General features: G+C 37.5%; 1 protein-coding gene across 1 annotated transcript in view; it reads right to left on the bottom strand.

Moving 5' to 3' along the window:
* Positions 1-17,724, bottom strand: part of LOC126162232 (obscurin) — a 720,647-nt gene that overhangs the window by 114,003 nt on the left and 588,920 nt on the right. The window contains exons 46-47 of the mRNA XM_049918601.1: positions 14,917-15,199; positions 14,675-14,831 (exon numbers count right to left, since the gene is read on the bottom strand). Coding sequence (XP_049774558.1) covers positions 14,675-14,831; positions 14,917-15,199 — 440 coding nt within the window. The remainder of the gene's footprint in view (positions 1-14,674; positions 14,832-14,916; positions 15,200-17,724) is intronic.

Genomic DNA, 17,724 nt, shown 5'->3' with positions numbered 1-17,724 from the left:
ATCGCAGCAGAGTTGTTGTTTGTCGTCAGCCGACGCTGACCTAGCCGCTCCGACTCGAACTAGACAGATTTCTGTAGACACGGAGTTCACTACTGTGTTTCTGTATCTTCGTTAATAAAGATAAGTACCGACTTTATTTAATCAGAGTGTTTGGGTTTTAATCTTTCTGTTCACTGTTCCAGCGGACCGGTCGGCCCGCTATTAAAAGTGTGGCGGTGACTTCGTAAGCCGTTTCTACAACGAAGTGTTTGTCGCTACAAACGCCGCCACAAAAAATTTAATGCCTATGTAACTGGTGACCCCAGGAGAAATAAGAAAAGCTCTCGCAACTTAATATTGTGCAGTAGTTTTGCCAAAGATGGGAGAAGCTAACAAAATTCTGCAAGCATCAAACGACGAGATACGATGGCTAAAGCAAGAGACTGGGCTTTTGGAGCTTGCAACACTGAAGAACGATAGCAAAACACAATCCATGAATTTTCAAACTCTGGTAGTAGCAGCCACGCCACGAGCATACTCACATGCTGAAGATTTTTCACGGATGAATGTGCCGTTATCAACCGCACCACGGTTGCAGTTAAGAGTGCCTCCATTCATGCCTACACAACCATACGTACGGTTTGCGATAACAGAGAATATCTTTGAGCAGCAATGCATAACCGAAGACAGTGAAAAATTCACTCTTGCAATTAGCAACCTGGATCACAGGGCAACAGTAATAGTTTCTGATATGATCATACATCTGCTGCTCCAACTATCATAAACTACACTTAAAACAGCGTTGATTGCTCGCTGCATGAAATTACCTGAACAGCGTCTTTCCCAGGTGATGTTGCAGGAGAAATGAGGGGATAAATGTCCATCTGAATTTTAGAGACATTTACGCATTGTAGTTGACACAAGCATGATATCCAATGAATTATTACTGCACCGGCACATGGAATCCCTGTGGCAACTGTCGCCAACTGAATATGAGAACAATCCCAGACAAATACCTCATACCAAACATTTAAGAGTTTACCTATGCTCTAGCGGGAGTGAAAGTATTCTCAGTACCGGACTGTTGTAAGTCATACAATCAGATTCCTGAAGGTCTGGCTGACATGGCACAGGCAGTGGTGATCACACCCTTTGGTCTATTCGAAATTCTGTATATGCCATTTGGACCAAAAATGCAGCCCAATCCTGGCAAAGATTCATTGATGAAGAGCTCCAGAGATTACCTTTATGTTATGCATATCTGAATGGTGTCTTGGTATTCTCAGAGGATATGCATTCATATGATAGACATATTCAGAAGGTATGAGAGAGGCTTGATAAATAGTAGTGTTAAATGAGTACAGATGTGTCATGGGCAACAGTCAAGTAACTTTTCTCAGCTATGTAGTCTTAGCCGACAGTATACAGCCATTACTGGAGAAGATCAACATGTTACACAACCTACCCAAACCTACAGACTATGAGCAACTTAGGCATTATCTCGGTATGGTAAAATTTTACCAACTGCAATGGACACCATAATTGTCCAAAGCTTTAGACGACTTACAAAGAAGCTTAAAGGAGGCAGTGTTACTCACGTACCCCATACCTGCAGCACCATTGAGTATTGTTGTAGATGCCAGCCAGGTTGCAATTGGTGCAGGTTTGCAACAAAAAGTCGATGGATATTGGCAACCTCTTAGTTTCTTCTCAAGGAAGCTACAACTCCAACAGACAAAATGGAGTGCGTATGGCACAAAGTTGTTGGCAATATATGAAAGCGTCAAACATTTCTGCCCATATATTGAAACCAGGCCAGTAACAGTTTTCACTGATCATAAACCTATAGTGTCAGCTTTCAGCAACATCAGCGATAAGTGCTCACCAAGGCAGTTCCGGCACATAGAGTTTGTTCACCATGGATATAAGGCACATCAGAGGTGTGGAGAATCTTGTTGCAGATTACTTTGCTTGTGTTTGTGGTGTGACCAGCACAATAAACTATGAAGAACTCATGACACTGCAGGAAGTGGATCTGGATCTACAGAAGCTATTGATGGATGACACAACAGGGTTACACTTACAGACAATACTCATGCCAGGAAGAAAGCTTAAGTTATGGTGTGATATATCACGGCAGAAGCTGTGCCCATACATTCCACAACAATTTTGTAAAGTGGCAGTGGCATTTTACAGTGTTCATGGCCTGGCACACCTAGTGGCAAATGCCATGATCAAGTTACTGACAGCATGTTTTGTCTGGCCATCAATTAAAAAGAATGCCGGGGAAGGGGCTCGCACATGCCTGCAATGTCAGCACTGCAAAGTAGGATGACATGTTTGCACGGAAATTGGGAATTTCACAGATCACCATCAAGATTTTCCCATATCCATCTTGACTTAGTGGGTCCACTCCCAGTTTTGGATGTCTATAAATACTTGTTAACAGTGGTAGGCAGATGCATGAGATAGGCGAAGGCCATTCCGATCACTGACATAGCAGCAGAAACAGTTGCAAAGGCATTTGTCTCTCAATGGATAGCTCACTTTGGGTGCCCCCTTCATATCACAACAGATCAAGGATGCCAGTTCAAGTGTAGTCTGTTCAACAAGCTAGCTAATTTATGTGGGTTCCAGCACCACCATACAACAAGGCATAATACAGCAGCAATGACACAGTGGAGAGGTGGCACAGGATGTTGAAGGCAGCTCTCATTTGTCATTAGAGAAGCTGGACATAAGCATTACCATTGGTTCTCCTTGGATTATGGACTGCCTACAAGACAGACATTGGTGCCCCAGTGGCAGAATTGGTGTATGGGGAACTACTGAGAATCCCGGCAGATTACCTAACTGCTGCCGCATCACTGATGCCAACAAACCTCACATCACTGATACGTGAAATCCGTCAGCATGTGGAAACAATGAGAAGTCCTACAGTATCTAGACATGGTGACTGACCAGTTTCTGTGCATAAGGTGCTGATGGTGAGCGACCAGTTTCTGTGCATAAGGTGATGGCAGACGGTACACGTCATGCTCCGAACAGATTCAGTCAGAGCGCCACTACAATCTCCATATACTGGAATTCATCAAATAGTACAATGCAACACCCATTCTATGGACATCTCACAGAATGACGAAACTATTAGAGTGCCCACAGAGAGGGTAAAACCAACATGGGTCTTACCAGAACTGGAGTATGATGAAAGTCAACAGGATGAGAAGGACCAAAATTTGGAACTCACTACGCATGACATAGCAGAAGAACCCATGGCAAGAGGACAAGGAACCACAACGCAACAGCCCACACCCGATCCCTCCCTCATACTCACAGCAAGAAGTCATCTGCACGAGAGCGAGGAGACAAGTCAAATTTAAGGACACGTTTGTCCCAGATGTTCCACATTTTAAGGGGGAGGAGGGGGGGTTGTGTTTACTGTGTGGAAACAGGTTATTGCACAATAGGGGTGAGTGTGTCACTGATGTGATATGTGAGGTGGGGTGGCAGTCACTAAAACAAAGGCAGTTTTCTTTATGGTGAGATCTATTTACAAAATTTCAATCACCAACTTTCTCTTCCGAATGCGAAAATATTTTGTTGACACCCGCCTACGTAGGGTGAAATGATCATCATAATAAAATAAGAGAAATCAGTGTTCAAAGGGAAGGTGTTTCTTTTTCCCAAGTGCCATTCGAGAGTAGAATGGCAGAGAAGTAGTATGAAAATGGTTCGATGAACCCTCTGCCAGGCACTTAAGTGTGAATTGCAGAGTAACCATATAGATGTAGATGTAGTTGCCAGTGATGCATGCTTTGTTTACTCCATGCACGTGCAGTGAATGTAAGATTTAAGTCTTTACTCTTTGACTGTAAGTTAAGTTTAATTTTCTTTTCTGAGTTGGAAAAATAAAGTGTTCTGAGCAAACCTGTATTTAATTTGTTGCCTACATATTAATTAACTGCATTCATAAAATTATAACTAAAGTAATAAAAAAAAGTAAAGAGACAATGTCTTTGGCATAACAGATATTAGTAAATGTCAAGATACTGTTGTGTAATTTGACACAACATTTGGTTTATTTATGTAAAAGACGACAGTCAAGTTAAAATACTGTTCCGCTATTTTTCAAAGATGTAATGAATTTGTGAGTAACCTAAGAAATCATTAGAGATAGAGTGTGAAATAATGCAGGTGTGTCAGTTAATAGAGTGATAATGAACTATGAAAATGTTTGTGTGTGTAATCAAACTGATTGGACAGAAAAATGAAAAGAAACTCGACACACATTAATAACAGATTTCAATAACTTTAAAAGTATTAGGATTTTGAAAATTAATTAAGTGCTCTGCTTTTGATGTTATCTGTGTGAGATGAATATAAACCTATGGTATGAGTTAAGAAAATTCAAACTTGCCAGTCGCAGGAGATGCAATAAAAAATAAATTATTGTAAGAAATAAATGACAATGCCTCTAATAAACCATTGAGCAATGACATTGCTCTGCAAAATGACAAGAAAAAGAATGAAATTACATTCAAAAGTGGTCCTAGCTGCTATAACTTCAACAAGTTTGAGCATCTGGCTAAAAACTCTTGCAGGAAGAGGAAAAACAACGGAAAAAATTTGGCAAAGACAGCAAGCTATCAGATGTTCTTTTCAAACACTGCTACAGGTAATGATACGCGGACAGAATGATATGTAGACTCAAGTGTGTCAATGCATGTATCTAAAAATCCACATGTTGAAAATAATGTTAAAACAGTGATAGTCTCCTAAGTTGTAATGGAAAATAACGACAACCTATCTGTGAAAGCAATAGGATCTTCATTTGCAGTCATTCTCATGGGTAACAAGAAAGGTAAAATTAAAGTTCAATGCCTCAACTATGCACAAATCCACTACCTGTTAGCAAAATAGTAGATATTGGCCATTTGATTTTATTTCACAGGCAAGGCTGTTGTAATTATGAGACAACCAAAAATGTGGTTGCTGGTATGTCATTAGTAAATGGAATATACTGACTATAAACCAACAACAAGATTGAAATTTTTAAGCAAAGTCAATATTATACTCAAATAGCACAGACTTATGGCATAAAAGACTACATCATCTGCATTCTGAAGATAAGCATGCACTTTGCAAAGGGCTGGCTTGTGGAATTTCATATGTAGGAGCAGTTAATACTGCATGTGCATTTTGCTCAGAAGCAAACAAACAACACTTCATTTTTCAAGATAGAGCTCAATCACAGAAATTCTTCAGCAAGTTTAGTCAGATTTGTGTGAACCAATGCAAACTAGGTCAAGTGGAGGAGCCGAATACATTCCTACTTTACTTGATGATTAGAGGTAGGATTTTTTGAAACTTTCGTCATACTGGACATAAATGTATATGTGCATATTTAGCTAATTTGTGAATGTTTATGTACATACATTATTCTTTCAGCAATGATTCTTGAAATTCAAAATTTCTCTAAAGTAATTTAAGAAGAAGAGAAAGACCCGAGCAAATTTCTCTTTCATTGCTCTGTTTTTGTAGAATGGGTGTTATCTACCACATTTCTCAATCCATAAAAAAGCATAAAAATGGAAACATAGCCATAAACAATGAGCAGTTCCTGATACAGTAGAAAAATATGCTCCTCAACAGCTTAATATAAACTAAATAGTGTTCAATAATCATGCAGCAAATCTTTGAAGTTTGGTGCAACAATTGCATCACAAAACTTGATATGTTTTGTATTATGTTACAACAGAAGCTGTCTGCCACAACGATAATATTTCCAAGAATTAAAAAGTGCCATTTTCTGTTAACTTTAAAATTTTTAACTAGCTTGCTGTTTACTCACAGGTGAATGAGAGAGGATATTACAATATTGAAGGAGATATTACAATATTGAAGGAGAAGAGCAGTAAAGCTTATTTGCTTCAGCAGTGGACTGATGGAAATCCTACTCTAACAACAGATGGAAATATAATACAAAGGTACTGTGCAAAGTGTGTGAAAAACATGTAAGTTTTATTTCTGTATTATTAGAACATATTAAAAATCAATGCAATTTTTGAGTTACTTATTGTTGTTTTCATTTAACTAAAATAAACTCACATTATTTTTATACCACTGTTACAGGTAGCCTGCAACAAAAAATTCCATATTACACAACATTTATGAACAGCTACTCACAGAAATATTGTTAACAAGAATGGCTCCAAGATGCAAACAGCTCCACCAGCAGCATTTTCTGTGAGCAGACATGGAAATGATGGCAGCAATAATTTTTTGTAAGATATCTGCACAGCATTAGTATCAGACAATATCCTTTGATTGTACGAAATAACATAGAATTTCGAAAATTCCTGGGAAAATATTCCAAAAGAAAAGTTCCCGATGAAACAACAATGGGAAAAACTACCTTGGCAAAGTTTATGAAGAGGTAAATTCATCTAATTAAATTAGTTTTGTGTCAACTAACCGCTAATATTTTGAATTTTATAAAACTTGTCATTTAATTAAAACTTTAAAACACATTATAAAAATTTGTTAAAATGGGAACACAAAATCATGTATGGCCTGCAGAGCCACGAGGTTTGATTTAGATCAAGAAACATGTTTTCCATAAATTTTTTAAACTTGTTCCTCACTAAAGTGAGACCTCAAAACAATTACACCACTGATCTTTACTAATTTTCAATAAAATAAATCTTTTCAAGTAAAGCAAGAAATAAGAGAAGACATTGGCGACTCAAACTTGTGGTTATTTGTGGTTCAAAAAACTGACCTGTGTGGGAGATTTGAGATTTATTGACAATGTCATTGTAGGAAAACTGATGGAATCCGAACAGGAAACACCCCATCTTTGTCTCCAGGGTACTAGAAGATACTAACCATTCAATGATTGTTAGGATTGTTCCTGATGCATTATGTGTTTTGTGGCCTGCTAAACAAAATGAGGAAAAACTCTTGGTGGTAGTTTACAGGTGCAACAACATAGATGATTAAGGGTGCTAAAGCTTTGCAGGTATTTTATCCTAATGCTGTTCAAATGAATTATTTAGAACGTGCTCTTCACTGATTGGAGGAAATTTGAGTGAATTTTCCGTAAGTGGGAGCATTAATTTCCTCTGCGAAAAAAGTGTTTGTGAAGGCACCATCAAGAGTGAAATTACTTACTGATATGACGCAAAATACTCGCCCCCCCCCCCCCCCCCCCCCCACACACACTGAAGCTGTTCTATATTACAGTAATCATATAGAAGATGTGAAAAAAGAACGAGAAGCATCTCCAGAGAAAATTAGCATTAATTAAGACTTATTTTTGTGAACTCTCAGGTGCAATCACACATTTGGTAGGAAAAGGGATACTTCTATTTTCTGTCCTGCAAGTATATGACACACCTGTTGCTGGAAAAATAGGGAAGTATCTTCATCACAAAATTGAGAAAATAGAAGCAAGGAATACAGGTATAATGTTTCTTCAGGATATGAAAAGGTGCTACAAGGACAAACCGAAAAACAACCTAATGGTTACTCTGTAAGTCACACAGCCTCTTGTCAGTACTGTCCTGTGACTTTGTGTGATGTAGATCTCTCTCTCTCTCTCTCTCTCTTTTCTTAAAAAAAAAGAAAGAAAGAAAAAATTTAAGTGACAAAAGGAAATTGTTTCTTCCACAAAGCTATGAAAAATATTTAACTGTTTACTGCAATAAAAACAATGAATGATAAAACAGAGAGAGAGAGAGAGAGAGAGAGAGGGAGAGAGAGAGAGAGAGAGAGAGAGAGAGAGTAATGAATACTAATTTTGTTGATGACTTAATTAAAAATAAATTTACAATTAGATTACTCCAAAAAAATGGTTCAAATGGCTCTGAGTACTCTGGGACTTAACATCTGTGGTCATCAGTCCCCTAGAACTTAGAACTACTTAAACCTAACTAACCTAAGGACATCACACACATCCATGCTCGAGGCAGGATTCGAACCTGCGACCATAGCGGTCACGCGGTTCCAGACTGAAGCACCTAGAACCGCACGGCCACACCGGCCGGCCGATTACTCCAACAAAATTAATAAATGTGAGAATGTTAAAACAATACATTTCATTTTTATGCATATCTGAAAGTTTTTAGAGCATATTTATCACATTATTTTATAGCAAATTTTATAGTGTATATAAATTGAGCTCTACTGATGACTACTCCAGTAAAGTATTTATATGTTGTTGTTGTTATCTTCAATCCAAACACTGGTTTGATGCAGCTCTCTATGCTACTCTGTCCTGTGCAAGAATCTTCACCTGTGAATAGCTGCTGCAACTTACATTCTTCTGGACTTGCTTACTGTATTCATCTCTTGGTCTCTCTCTACAATCCCCCCCCCCACACACACACACACTTTCCTCCAATACTAAACTGATAATCCCTTGATGTCTCAAAATGTATCCCATTAACTGACCCCTTCATCTAGTCAGGTTGTGCCACAAATTTCCTTTCTTCCCAGTTCTGTTCAGTACCTCCTCATCAATTAAATGGTCTACCCATTTAATCTTCAGCTTTCTTCTGTAGCACAACATTTCGAAAGCTACTATTCTCTTCTTGTCTCGTCTGTCACCCATTATTCACTTCCACAAATGGCCCCATTCCATACAAATAATTTCATAAAAGACTTCGTAACACTTAAATCTATATTTGATGTTAACAAATTTTATTTCTTAAACAATTTTCTTGCCATTGACTGACTACATTTTATATCCTCTCTACATTGGGCATCATCAGTTATTCTGTTGCCCAAATAACGAAACTCATCTACTACTGTATGAGTGTCATTTCTTAATATAATTCCCTCTCAGAGATCATCTGATTTAATCTGACTACATCACATTAACTTTGTTTTACTTTTGTTGATGTTCATGTTATATCCTTCTTTCAAGACACTGCCAATTCTGTTCAACTGCTCTTCCAAGTCCTTTCATGTCTTTGACAAAACTGCATCACTGACAAACCTTGAAGTTTTTATTTCTTCTCTCTGAACTTTAACATCTACTCGAAATTTTTCTTCTTTTTCCCTTTACTGCTTGCTCAATGTACATAACACTGGTGATAAGCTACAGCCCTGTCTGACTGCCTTCTCAATCACTGCTTCCCTTTCATGCCCCCTGACTCTTATAACTCAATATTGCCTCTCATGTTCCTACAACTCTCCAGAACCCAAACTGACCTTTCCTGAGGTCAGTTTCTACCAGTTTTTCCATTCTTCTATACACAATTGGTGTAAGTGTTTTGCAACCACGACTTATTAAACTGACAGTTCGATTATATTCACACCTGTTAGCACCTACTTTCTTTGGAACTGGAATTATTACATTCTTTTTGAAGTCTTATGGTATTTTGCCTGTCTCCTACATCTTGCACATCAGATGGAAGAGTTTTATCATAGCTGGCTCTCTCAAGGCTGTCAATGGTTCTGAAAGAATGTCATCTACTCCTGGAGCCTTGCTTGGACTTCAGTGTTCTGTCAAATTCTTCTCGCAGTATCATATCTCTGATTTCATCTTCATTTATGTCCTCTTCCCTTCCCATAATATTACTTTCAGGTTCATCTCCCTTGTATGGACCCTCTACATACTTCACTTTTCAGCTTTTTCTTCTTTGCTTAGGGCTGGTTTTCTTGATATTGATACACCTGCTTCTCTTTTCTCCAAAGGCCTCTTTAATTTGTGTATACTCTCAAAAATAAAAAAATCAAGTACCACAGCTGATTCAAGAATTTAAAAATCTAGGTGAAAGAATTGGAAAAAGGGTCTACACTCTAACAACAGATAATGACACATAATACGTGAATATATTCTAATAATTTTTTCAGACAAGAAGGGATCTGACAACACACTACAGTGCCTTATACACAAGAACAAAATGGAATAGCTGAGTGTTTTAACTGTACAATAGTAGAAAAAGCAAGATGCCTACTCTTCAAAGCAAATAAATCCTGGGGAGAAGCAATCTACTTCATCAAAAGCTCTCTGACTACAGCACTTAAAAGCAAGACTCCAGAAGTAGCTTGGACAAACAAGAAGCCAGATCTTCGACATCTTATAGTCAAGTGACTCTGAGTCTTTGTCACTGGAATAGGCAATGATGTATGATAGTGCTGAAACCTGGTTGAAAGCAATACAAGAAGAGTTACACTCTCACAGAGAAACATACAACCACGCATGAGAGTCTGCTGCTTTACCTTCAGATACGAAGGCAATAAATGTGAAATGGGGGTTTAAAATGAAGAAAGATTTGAAATGCCACACTGTACACTATAAAGCATAGCTAGTAATGAAAGGTTGTGTTCAGAATCAAGGTCTGAATTCTGATTATTTATTAACATATTTACTTGCCATGTCTGCAAAATGTGATCTTGACACTGTTCATCTAAATGTTGTCACAGCTTTATTACAAAGTCACTTACATGAAGCGATTGGTGTGAAAGTTCCAGAAGTAGACCCAGTGGCAAAGATTAAAACAGGTATTAAAAGATGGAAACAGGCAGTATATGGACTGAAGCAAGGTGGTTGCTGCTGGAACTTGAAATTAGACAGTACACTGTTGAATCTAAATTTCAAATGGTCACCAGCTGACACAAATGCAGGTACAGACATTTTAATGGTCGCTGTTTATCTGGATGATACACTAATTTTCAGTAAAATTTTATGAGAGAGAGATATTTTCACAAACAGACCAAGAGAAAAATTCAGTCCGAAAGATCTTGGTGAATCTGCAAACTGTTTAGGTATCCAAATTACTAGGAATTTCAAAGAAGGTTATTTGTGGGTGGACCAGACATACCATGTGAAACAAATTCTCTACAATTTAATATGGAAGAATGTAGCCTGATATCTTTGCCACTGGACAATAACCAAGTGTGTACTTATGATATGAGTCCAAAAACAGAATAAGAGCGAAGAAGGTATGAAGAATATACCATGTTATGAAGCAACATGAAGTTTAATGTATGTTTTAGAAAAAAGCTGGACTTAGCTAATCTGATAGGTATTGTCAGATGTTTTTGTAATTATCTGGGCATCCACCTCTGGCAAGCAGTCAAAAGGATCTTTAGATGTCTAAAAGGTACCAAGGACATGACGCTTGGTTTAGGCTTGAAAGCAGTATATATCTGCTCAGCTGCTGACTTGCTAGGCCTAACATAGGTGTGGATTTTCTTTCAGGATTTACTCCATCAACTTTTGAAGATCTCTCTTCTCCACAAGGCAGTGGCTTTATCTTCTAATTATCCCCAGGGAGGACAGGTTGCCTCATTTGCCATTTTGAAGGTCTACTCTGCTGAAGGTGCTGTTAAGGTCTTCACCCGTAACCCTGGGTATGGGTTCCACATTATCCCCTGTGAAGGAGCCTTCACCACTCTGTTCAAAAAGGGCAATTGATGAAAATTTGGAAATTATAAGAGTCATCATTCTGCTGTCACACACACTGAGGCTGTTAGGAAAGCTCACAGAAATGAGACTTAGAATGACAGTAGAACCTTTGCTTGAGAAAGAACAACATGAATTCAGGAAAGGCTGACATATTGTGGTTCTTATTTTTGCAGTAAGAATGCGGACAGAAAAGTATTTGGAATATGGAATAAATCCTGTGATTGTATTTGTGGACATTGAAAAAGCATATGACAGAGTTCCTCAAAACAAGATATTGGAATGTTTGGAAGACCTAAAGGTGCCAAGGTACTTAAATGATAAAGTCAAGATGCTATACCAAAAGTATTACAGCTGTGTCCAAATAGGCAATGCATGATCAGAATGGTTTTAAACCAAGAGGGGTGTCCAACAAACAAGAAAGTGCCCTTTCACCAATCCTGTTTGTGATAGTAATGGACAAGATCAAAGAATCTATCACGAACATAGACTGCAAACCAAATGTCCTGGTTTTTGCTGATGATTTGATACTATGGGGAAAGACAGGTTGTAGCCACATGACTAACAACATAAGGAGGTTTGGGTTTGGCCACAGGTAGTGCTCAGATAGCCTGATGGTAAGGCGACCACTTGTGATAAGTGGAAGATCTGGGTTTGAGTCCTGGTCTGGCACAAATTTTCATCATCACCAGTCCATTATACAGCTAATGGTTGTCCATATTTACAACTGTGAATACATTTCATGCATGTCCAGAGGAACATTGTATTGTAATTGGGAATCACAAGGGCACTGCAATATCATATTTACACATTGACACCATACAAGTGACTTTCAAGTAAAATGTCTCGCCTGTATTGGAATATACATAATGGATGTATGAGTACAGGACGACATATGGAAGTATGGTATTGGCCATGAGTCATGCTCAGATAGCCTAATGCTAAGGCGACTGCGCAATAAGTGTGAAATCTGGGTTCTAGTGCCCCCCGTACAAATATTCACTCCATTATACAGTTGATGGTTGTCCATATTTGCAATTGTGTATACATTTCATGTACTCAAAAATGGTTTGCACTACTGTTCTACAGGTATATGCACTCCTGTTTACAGATGAAACATACTTTCCTAAAATTCATCCAGTAAGCAAAGTCGACCATTTGCCTTCCCCACTACAATCCTTATATGCTTGTTCTATTTCATATTGCTTTGCATCGTTACATCTAGATATGTAATTGATGTCACTGTGTCAAGTAGCACATTACTAATGCTTTATTCAAACATTATGGTTTGTTTTCCCTACTGATCTGCATAACTTACATTTTTCTACATTCACAACTAGCTGTCATTCATCACCCCAACCAGAAATTTTATAGCATATTTTATGCATATTTTATAGTGTATATGTATCTGAGCTCTACAGATGACTACTCCAGTAAAGTATATACATTTATCACTCAATGATGTCACTTTCCAGTAAACTACAGCATCATCAGCAAACAATTGCAAGTTGCTGCCTACCCTGTCCATCAGATCATTTATGTATATAGGGAATAAGAGTCAGCCTATAACACTTCCCCAAGGCATTCCTGATGATACTCATGTCTCTGATGAACACTTGCCATCCAGGATAACATACTGGGTTCTATTACTTTGTAAGTCCTTGAGCCACTCAAGTATTGGCAAACCTATTCTGAATGCTCTCACCTTTTCTAACAGCCTTTAATTGGGTCTTTTAGGAAAACTATGAATATGGAATCTGCTTGTTGTCCTTCAGCCATAGTTTGCAGGATATTATGTGAGAAAAGGGAAAACCGAGTGTTGCACGAGCAGTGCTTTCTAAAACCATGTAGATTTGAGGACAGAAGATTTTCTGTCTCAAGGAAATTTACTATATTCAAATTGAGAATATGTTCAAGAATTCTGTTTAAATTTCAAGGAGCAGTGATATCCTGGCAGAGTAAGAAACACTGACAGCATCCTTATCCACAACTGAGGCAGAATTTATGGTCCTGTCCTCATGAGGCTCCATGGTTTCAAAGGTTAGGAAGTGAAATATCTCCAAACCCCAAGAAAGATTCTATCAGACTATTATGTGACTACGAAGCAGCAGTTGAATTGTCTAAGACTAGTGGTTACAAGAGTCAAACCAACCACATAGACATAGACGTCATTTTGTAAGAGAAAAAATAGTGTCAGCCTAAGTTACTTCGGAGCATGTACCTTCAGATCAAATGCTGACAGACATGAAGACAGACCTCAGGCAAAGTGTCTCCATCATCTGATGCTACAAGTTATTGGACTGAAAATTTAGTTTTTTTTCTTTTGTGTATATTTGTTTTTACATGCATAATTTAATGAGAGTGATGGAATTTAGAATCTATACTTTGCTTGTGTAAATATCTTTTGCATTGCTATGGATGCTATATGTCTTTATTGTGAGTACTGATTTGTACAAGTGTTCATGTAACAGTTTTTATCTTGTAAATCTGTATACTAAATCTTACTGTTCTAATCAGATACTGCCAGCAAATTACTGTGCTAACAATTGCTGTCTACAGCATAGTTTCCATTGGCTTAATTCAAATTTCATGGTTCAAATGGCTCTGAGTACTATGGCACTTAACATCTGAGGTCATCAGTCCCCTAGAACTTAGAACTACTTAAACCTAACTAACTTAAGGACAGCACACACATCCATGCCCGAGGCAGGATTCGAACCTGCGACCATAGCAGTCACACGGTTCCAGACTGAAGTGCCTAGAACCGCTCAGCCACAGTGGCCAGCCAAATTTCATGATTCTGAGTTGTAAAATATACTGTAGACATTCATTACATATTGTTAGGTACACTCTTAATTAAGGTACTTCACATCATTTCATGAAAATATGTTCAACTACAATGTGAAAGTACCTGAGTAGCATTATAGGTGAAGTATGAGTATAGTTCCTTCTGTAGGTTTTTCTATTATATTTTCCTTGTGTGACAGAGAAAATGAACACTTGCATATGTTAACTTTGTTAAATATTTGCATAGCAAGTGCAAGAAACTAACAGAATATCAGTTCATTTTGTAAACATTTGTCATCAACCATCTAAAAAAATATTCAGTAAAACAGTAATCATTATAAGTGTTAAATATATCTATGAGTATGTGAGGTGGTTGAATTATGTTAACTAAAAACATACTTGGCTGCAAGGCAACTTTCTAAATTGATTTTTCTTGATAAATAACAAGATGAACTACAATAGCAAAAACAGCTTATCTTAATGAAAGGATACAACTCTGTCACCAGAGTCAAGGAATTCCTTGTTTCATAAGCATCGTGCAACCGAATTATCTTTGGATGATTTAACACATTCAGTATATCAAGCTCATTGTTCATAAATGGACGAAGGTCAGACTTTCCGTGCATTATTTTGGCAGCGTAATTTCGACCTGAGAAGTATATTCAAAAGATGCATTAGAACCACCAAAAGTAAGAGCTGTTATTAGAGTGCTGAATTAAGTAACTGATTATTACCTGTCAATCGCTCAACTGCATGATATGTAACTCCTTGAGTGCCTCTTCCAAGCTCATTCCCAATGTCATACAGATCCTCAAACGGTTTTGCCTTTGGCTTTATGTTCCTACCTTTGCTATACGTGAGGTAACCATATTCTTGTTCACTTTCCTCTATGCGTATCATGGCAGAGCTTGACACACTTCCTGCTACATTACGAGCACTGATTGAATACAGCCCCTCATCTTTGTTGATGGCATCATTAATAACAAGTATGCATGTATCTGGCTCGCGGAACTGTATCTGTTAGAATCAACAACATAAATTATAAGGTACATGAGATTGATGTCAACAAATTTTCTATATATGCTTAACATGCTATATTACAGAGCAAAAAATACAACCATAAATTTAAGCTATTTAGTGTGAGTTCCTAACAGGAACATATTCAGTTGTAAACACTTGAAATGCATTCCATGTGAACTGCATTTTTATTTCTAGCCTTCAGTTTTAACTTTTTTGCAACAACCATCGAGTAGCAAATAAAAACTAATTTTTAATCATATACAACACCTGCATTTTTTGAATTACCTATTTTTAATACAAAAAATATGAGCCTTTGCATATATGCAGCATATCCTCAAAAAGAAACATTTCAGAATGAATGTTATTTGTCTTGGGTAGTTAGAATTGAATGCAAGGTATGCTGACAACAAAATATTTCTATCTAAAATATTTGGTTGATGGTTGTCAATAATTCTTTAATTATTTCAAAATGGCACAGGAAAGAACAACAGCAAACCTAGAATGACTACCAATATCTAAAATTTCTTTTCTTATGCTATGTCAAAACATGCTCAATATGCAGGATGACTGTGCAGAGACAGAATTCATCTGAAGATTGTATAATTCAGGATGTAAATCTGGTTATGTAATGATATGCAGTACTTGAATGTCAAAACTAAGTTGATTTTTTAATATCTACATTGAACAGAATATTTTCATAACACTATATATTTTTTTCTATAGCATAATATTGTCAGTTAGGCTCCCCATCTCTATGTAACATTACTGATCAACCAGAGCTCTCAACACAAACAACAAAAATTTCTTGTTAACCCACAACTTTTATATTTAATATTTTTGCTTAATACTATTATGTTTAATGTATTCTTCCACTGGAAGCAACAGTAGCTAATACACATGAAACATATCCATACATGGGAAACAAATTTGGTGAACTGTAACTACATTTTTACACTTAAAAATAAATTCTGAAACCAGAAATGAATCTTATTCTTTATAAACAATCACAAATCATGCAAAATTCTTTAGTTGGAGTATTATATGAAAAACATGTGAATATGACTGAAACACAAGGTGTCCATAAAATGGTTCAAATTTCAAAAATGCTGCAGAAAGACACCTTGACCAGAGTGATATAAAAGTTTAACAGCATATTATTGATGCAGGGGGACACGTCATGGAACAAAAAAACATTTGATGAAAATCTGACATATAGATAGCACTGTAAGCATCAGAATATGCACACCTATAGATGCGCAGCATATAGCTGTTCCACAGTTTGCATGTGAGAGTGTCAACATGGCTGTCTCCATGAGGAATTGCCTTCCTCTGGTGTAGTTTTTTTACAAAAATGGTGACTGTGTGCCAGTAGCCATGCAGAAGTTCCATAAACTCAAGGATATGAAAAAAGGCACTGGTCTAATGTTTGCTATGGGTCTGGAGAAAATGATTACAAAATTTGAAAAGACGGGTTCTTTTGAAGTGCAATATGGCAAAGGGAGGAAAGCAATTGATCCAACATCTGTTGAAGATATGGCCATAGCATTGCAGGAGAGGTAGACTGGTCGTTTGCACACGTGCACTGCATGAGGAATTGCCTGAATGTTGGATGAGCCTGTGAACACAGTGTGTAAAATTCTACAAAACTTCCTGCAGTGCTGTCTATACAAAATCACCCAAGTTCAGGACTTGCTTCCTTCTAACCAGCCAGAAAGACAAACATTTGCTCTATAACAGCCTTCTTGAATGGAAGAGGACAATGAATGGTCATGGAACATTCTGTGGACAGACAAAGCCCATTTCCATCTTCAAAGACATTCAATACACAGAACTGCAGAATACGAGCAATGGAAAATCCACACGCACATCAACTGGTACCACTTCATTCTGCAAAGGTGACTGTGGTGCAGATTAATGGCATCGTTAATCATAGGGCCATATTTTTTTGAGGAGATGAGTCTTGCAGGTCCTGTTACCTGTACTGTCATTGATAAACGCCCTGAGAGTCTTTTGTACACTAATGTCAATCCACCCCTTCAACAGAGTGGATGAGTAGGTAGGATCATTTTTATGCAAGATGGCACTCCTCTGCACAGCCAGTGAAGTGGCTGCCGTAGCAGTATATTTGAAATGCTAGCATTATCAGTCATCATTTCCCAACAGCCTGGAGGTTCACATCATCTGATTTTAAACTGTGAGGCTTATGGCTATGGGGTTATGTGAAAAATTCTGTGTTCAATGTTCCAATTATGAAAGGAACTGAACTGAAGGCACGCATTGCACAATGCTTTCTGAACATGATGCCTGAGACACTCTGGTCTGTTGTGAAACACGCTATATCTCAATTTCAACTTCAGGCAGAAAATGTTGGACAGCACATTGAACATATCTTGTGCCAGTTTCACAACAATAAGAAACCAATGTTAGTTTGCTTTTCATGTGATTTTTGGTCCCAGGACAATTAAAAATCAATTTGATTTTGTTTTGCTTGTGGCTTTTGGCCCCAGGACAATTAAAAAAAT

Source organism: Schistocerca cancellata, chromosome 2, assembly GCF_023864275.1.
Source record: "Schistocerca cancellata isolate TAMUIC-IGC-003103 chromosome 2, iqSchCanc2.1, whole genome shotgun sequence".
Lineage (NCBI taxonomy): Eukaryota > Metazoa > Arthropoda > Insecta > Orthoptera > Acrididae > Schistocerca > Schistocerca cancellata.
This window is presented reverse-complemented; position numbering and strand designations above follow the sequence as displayed.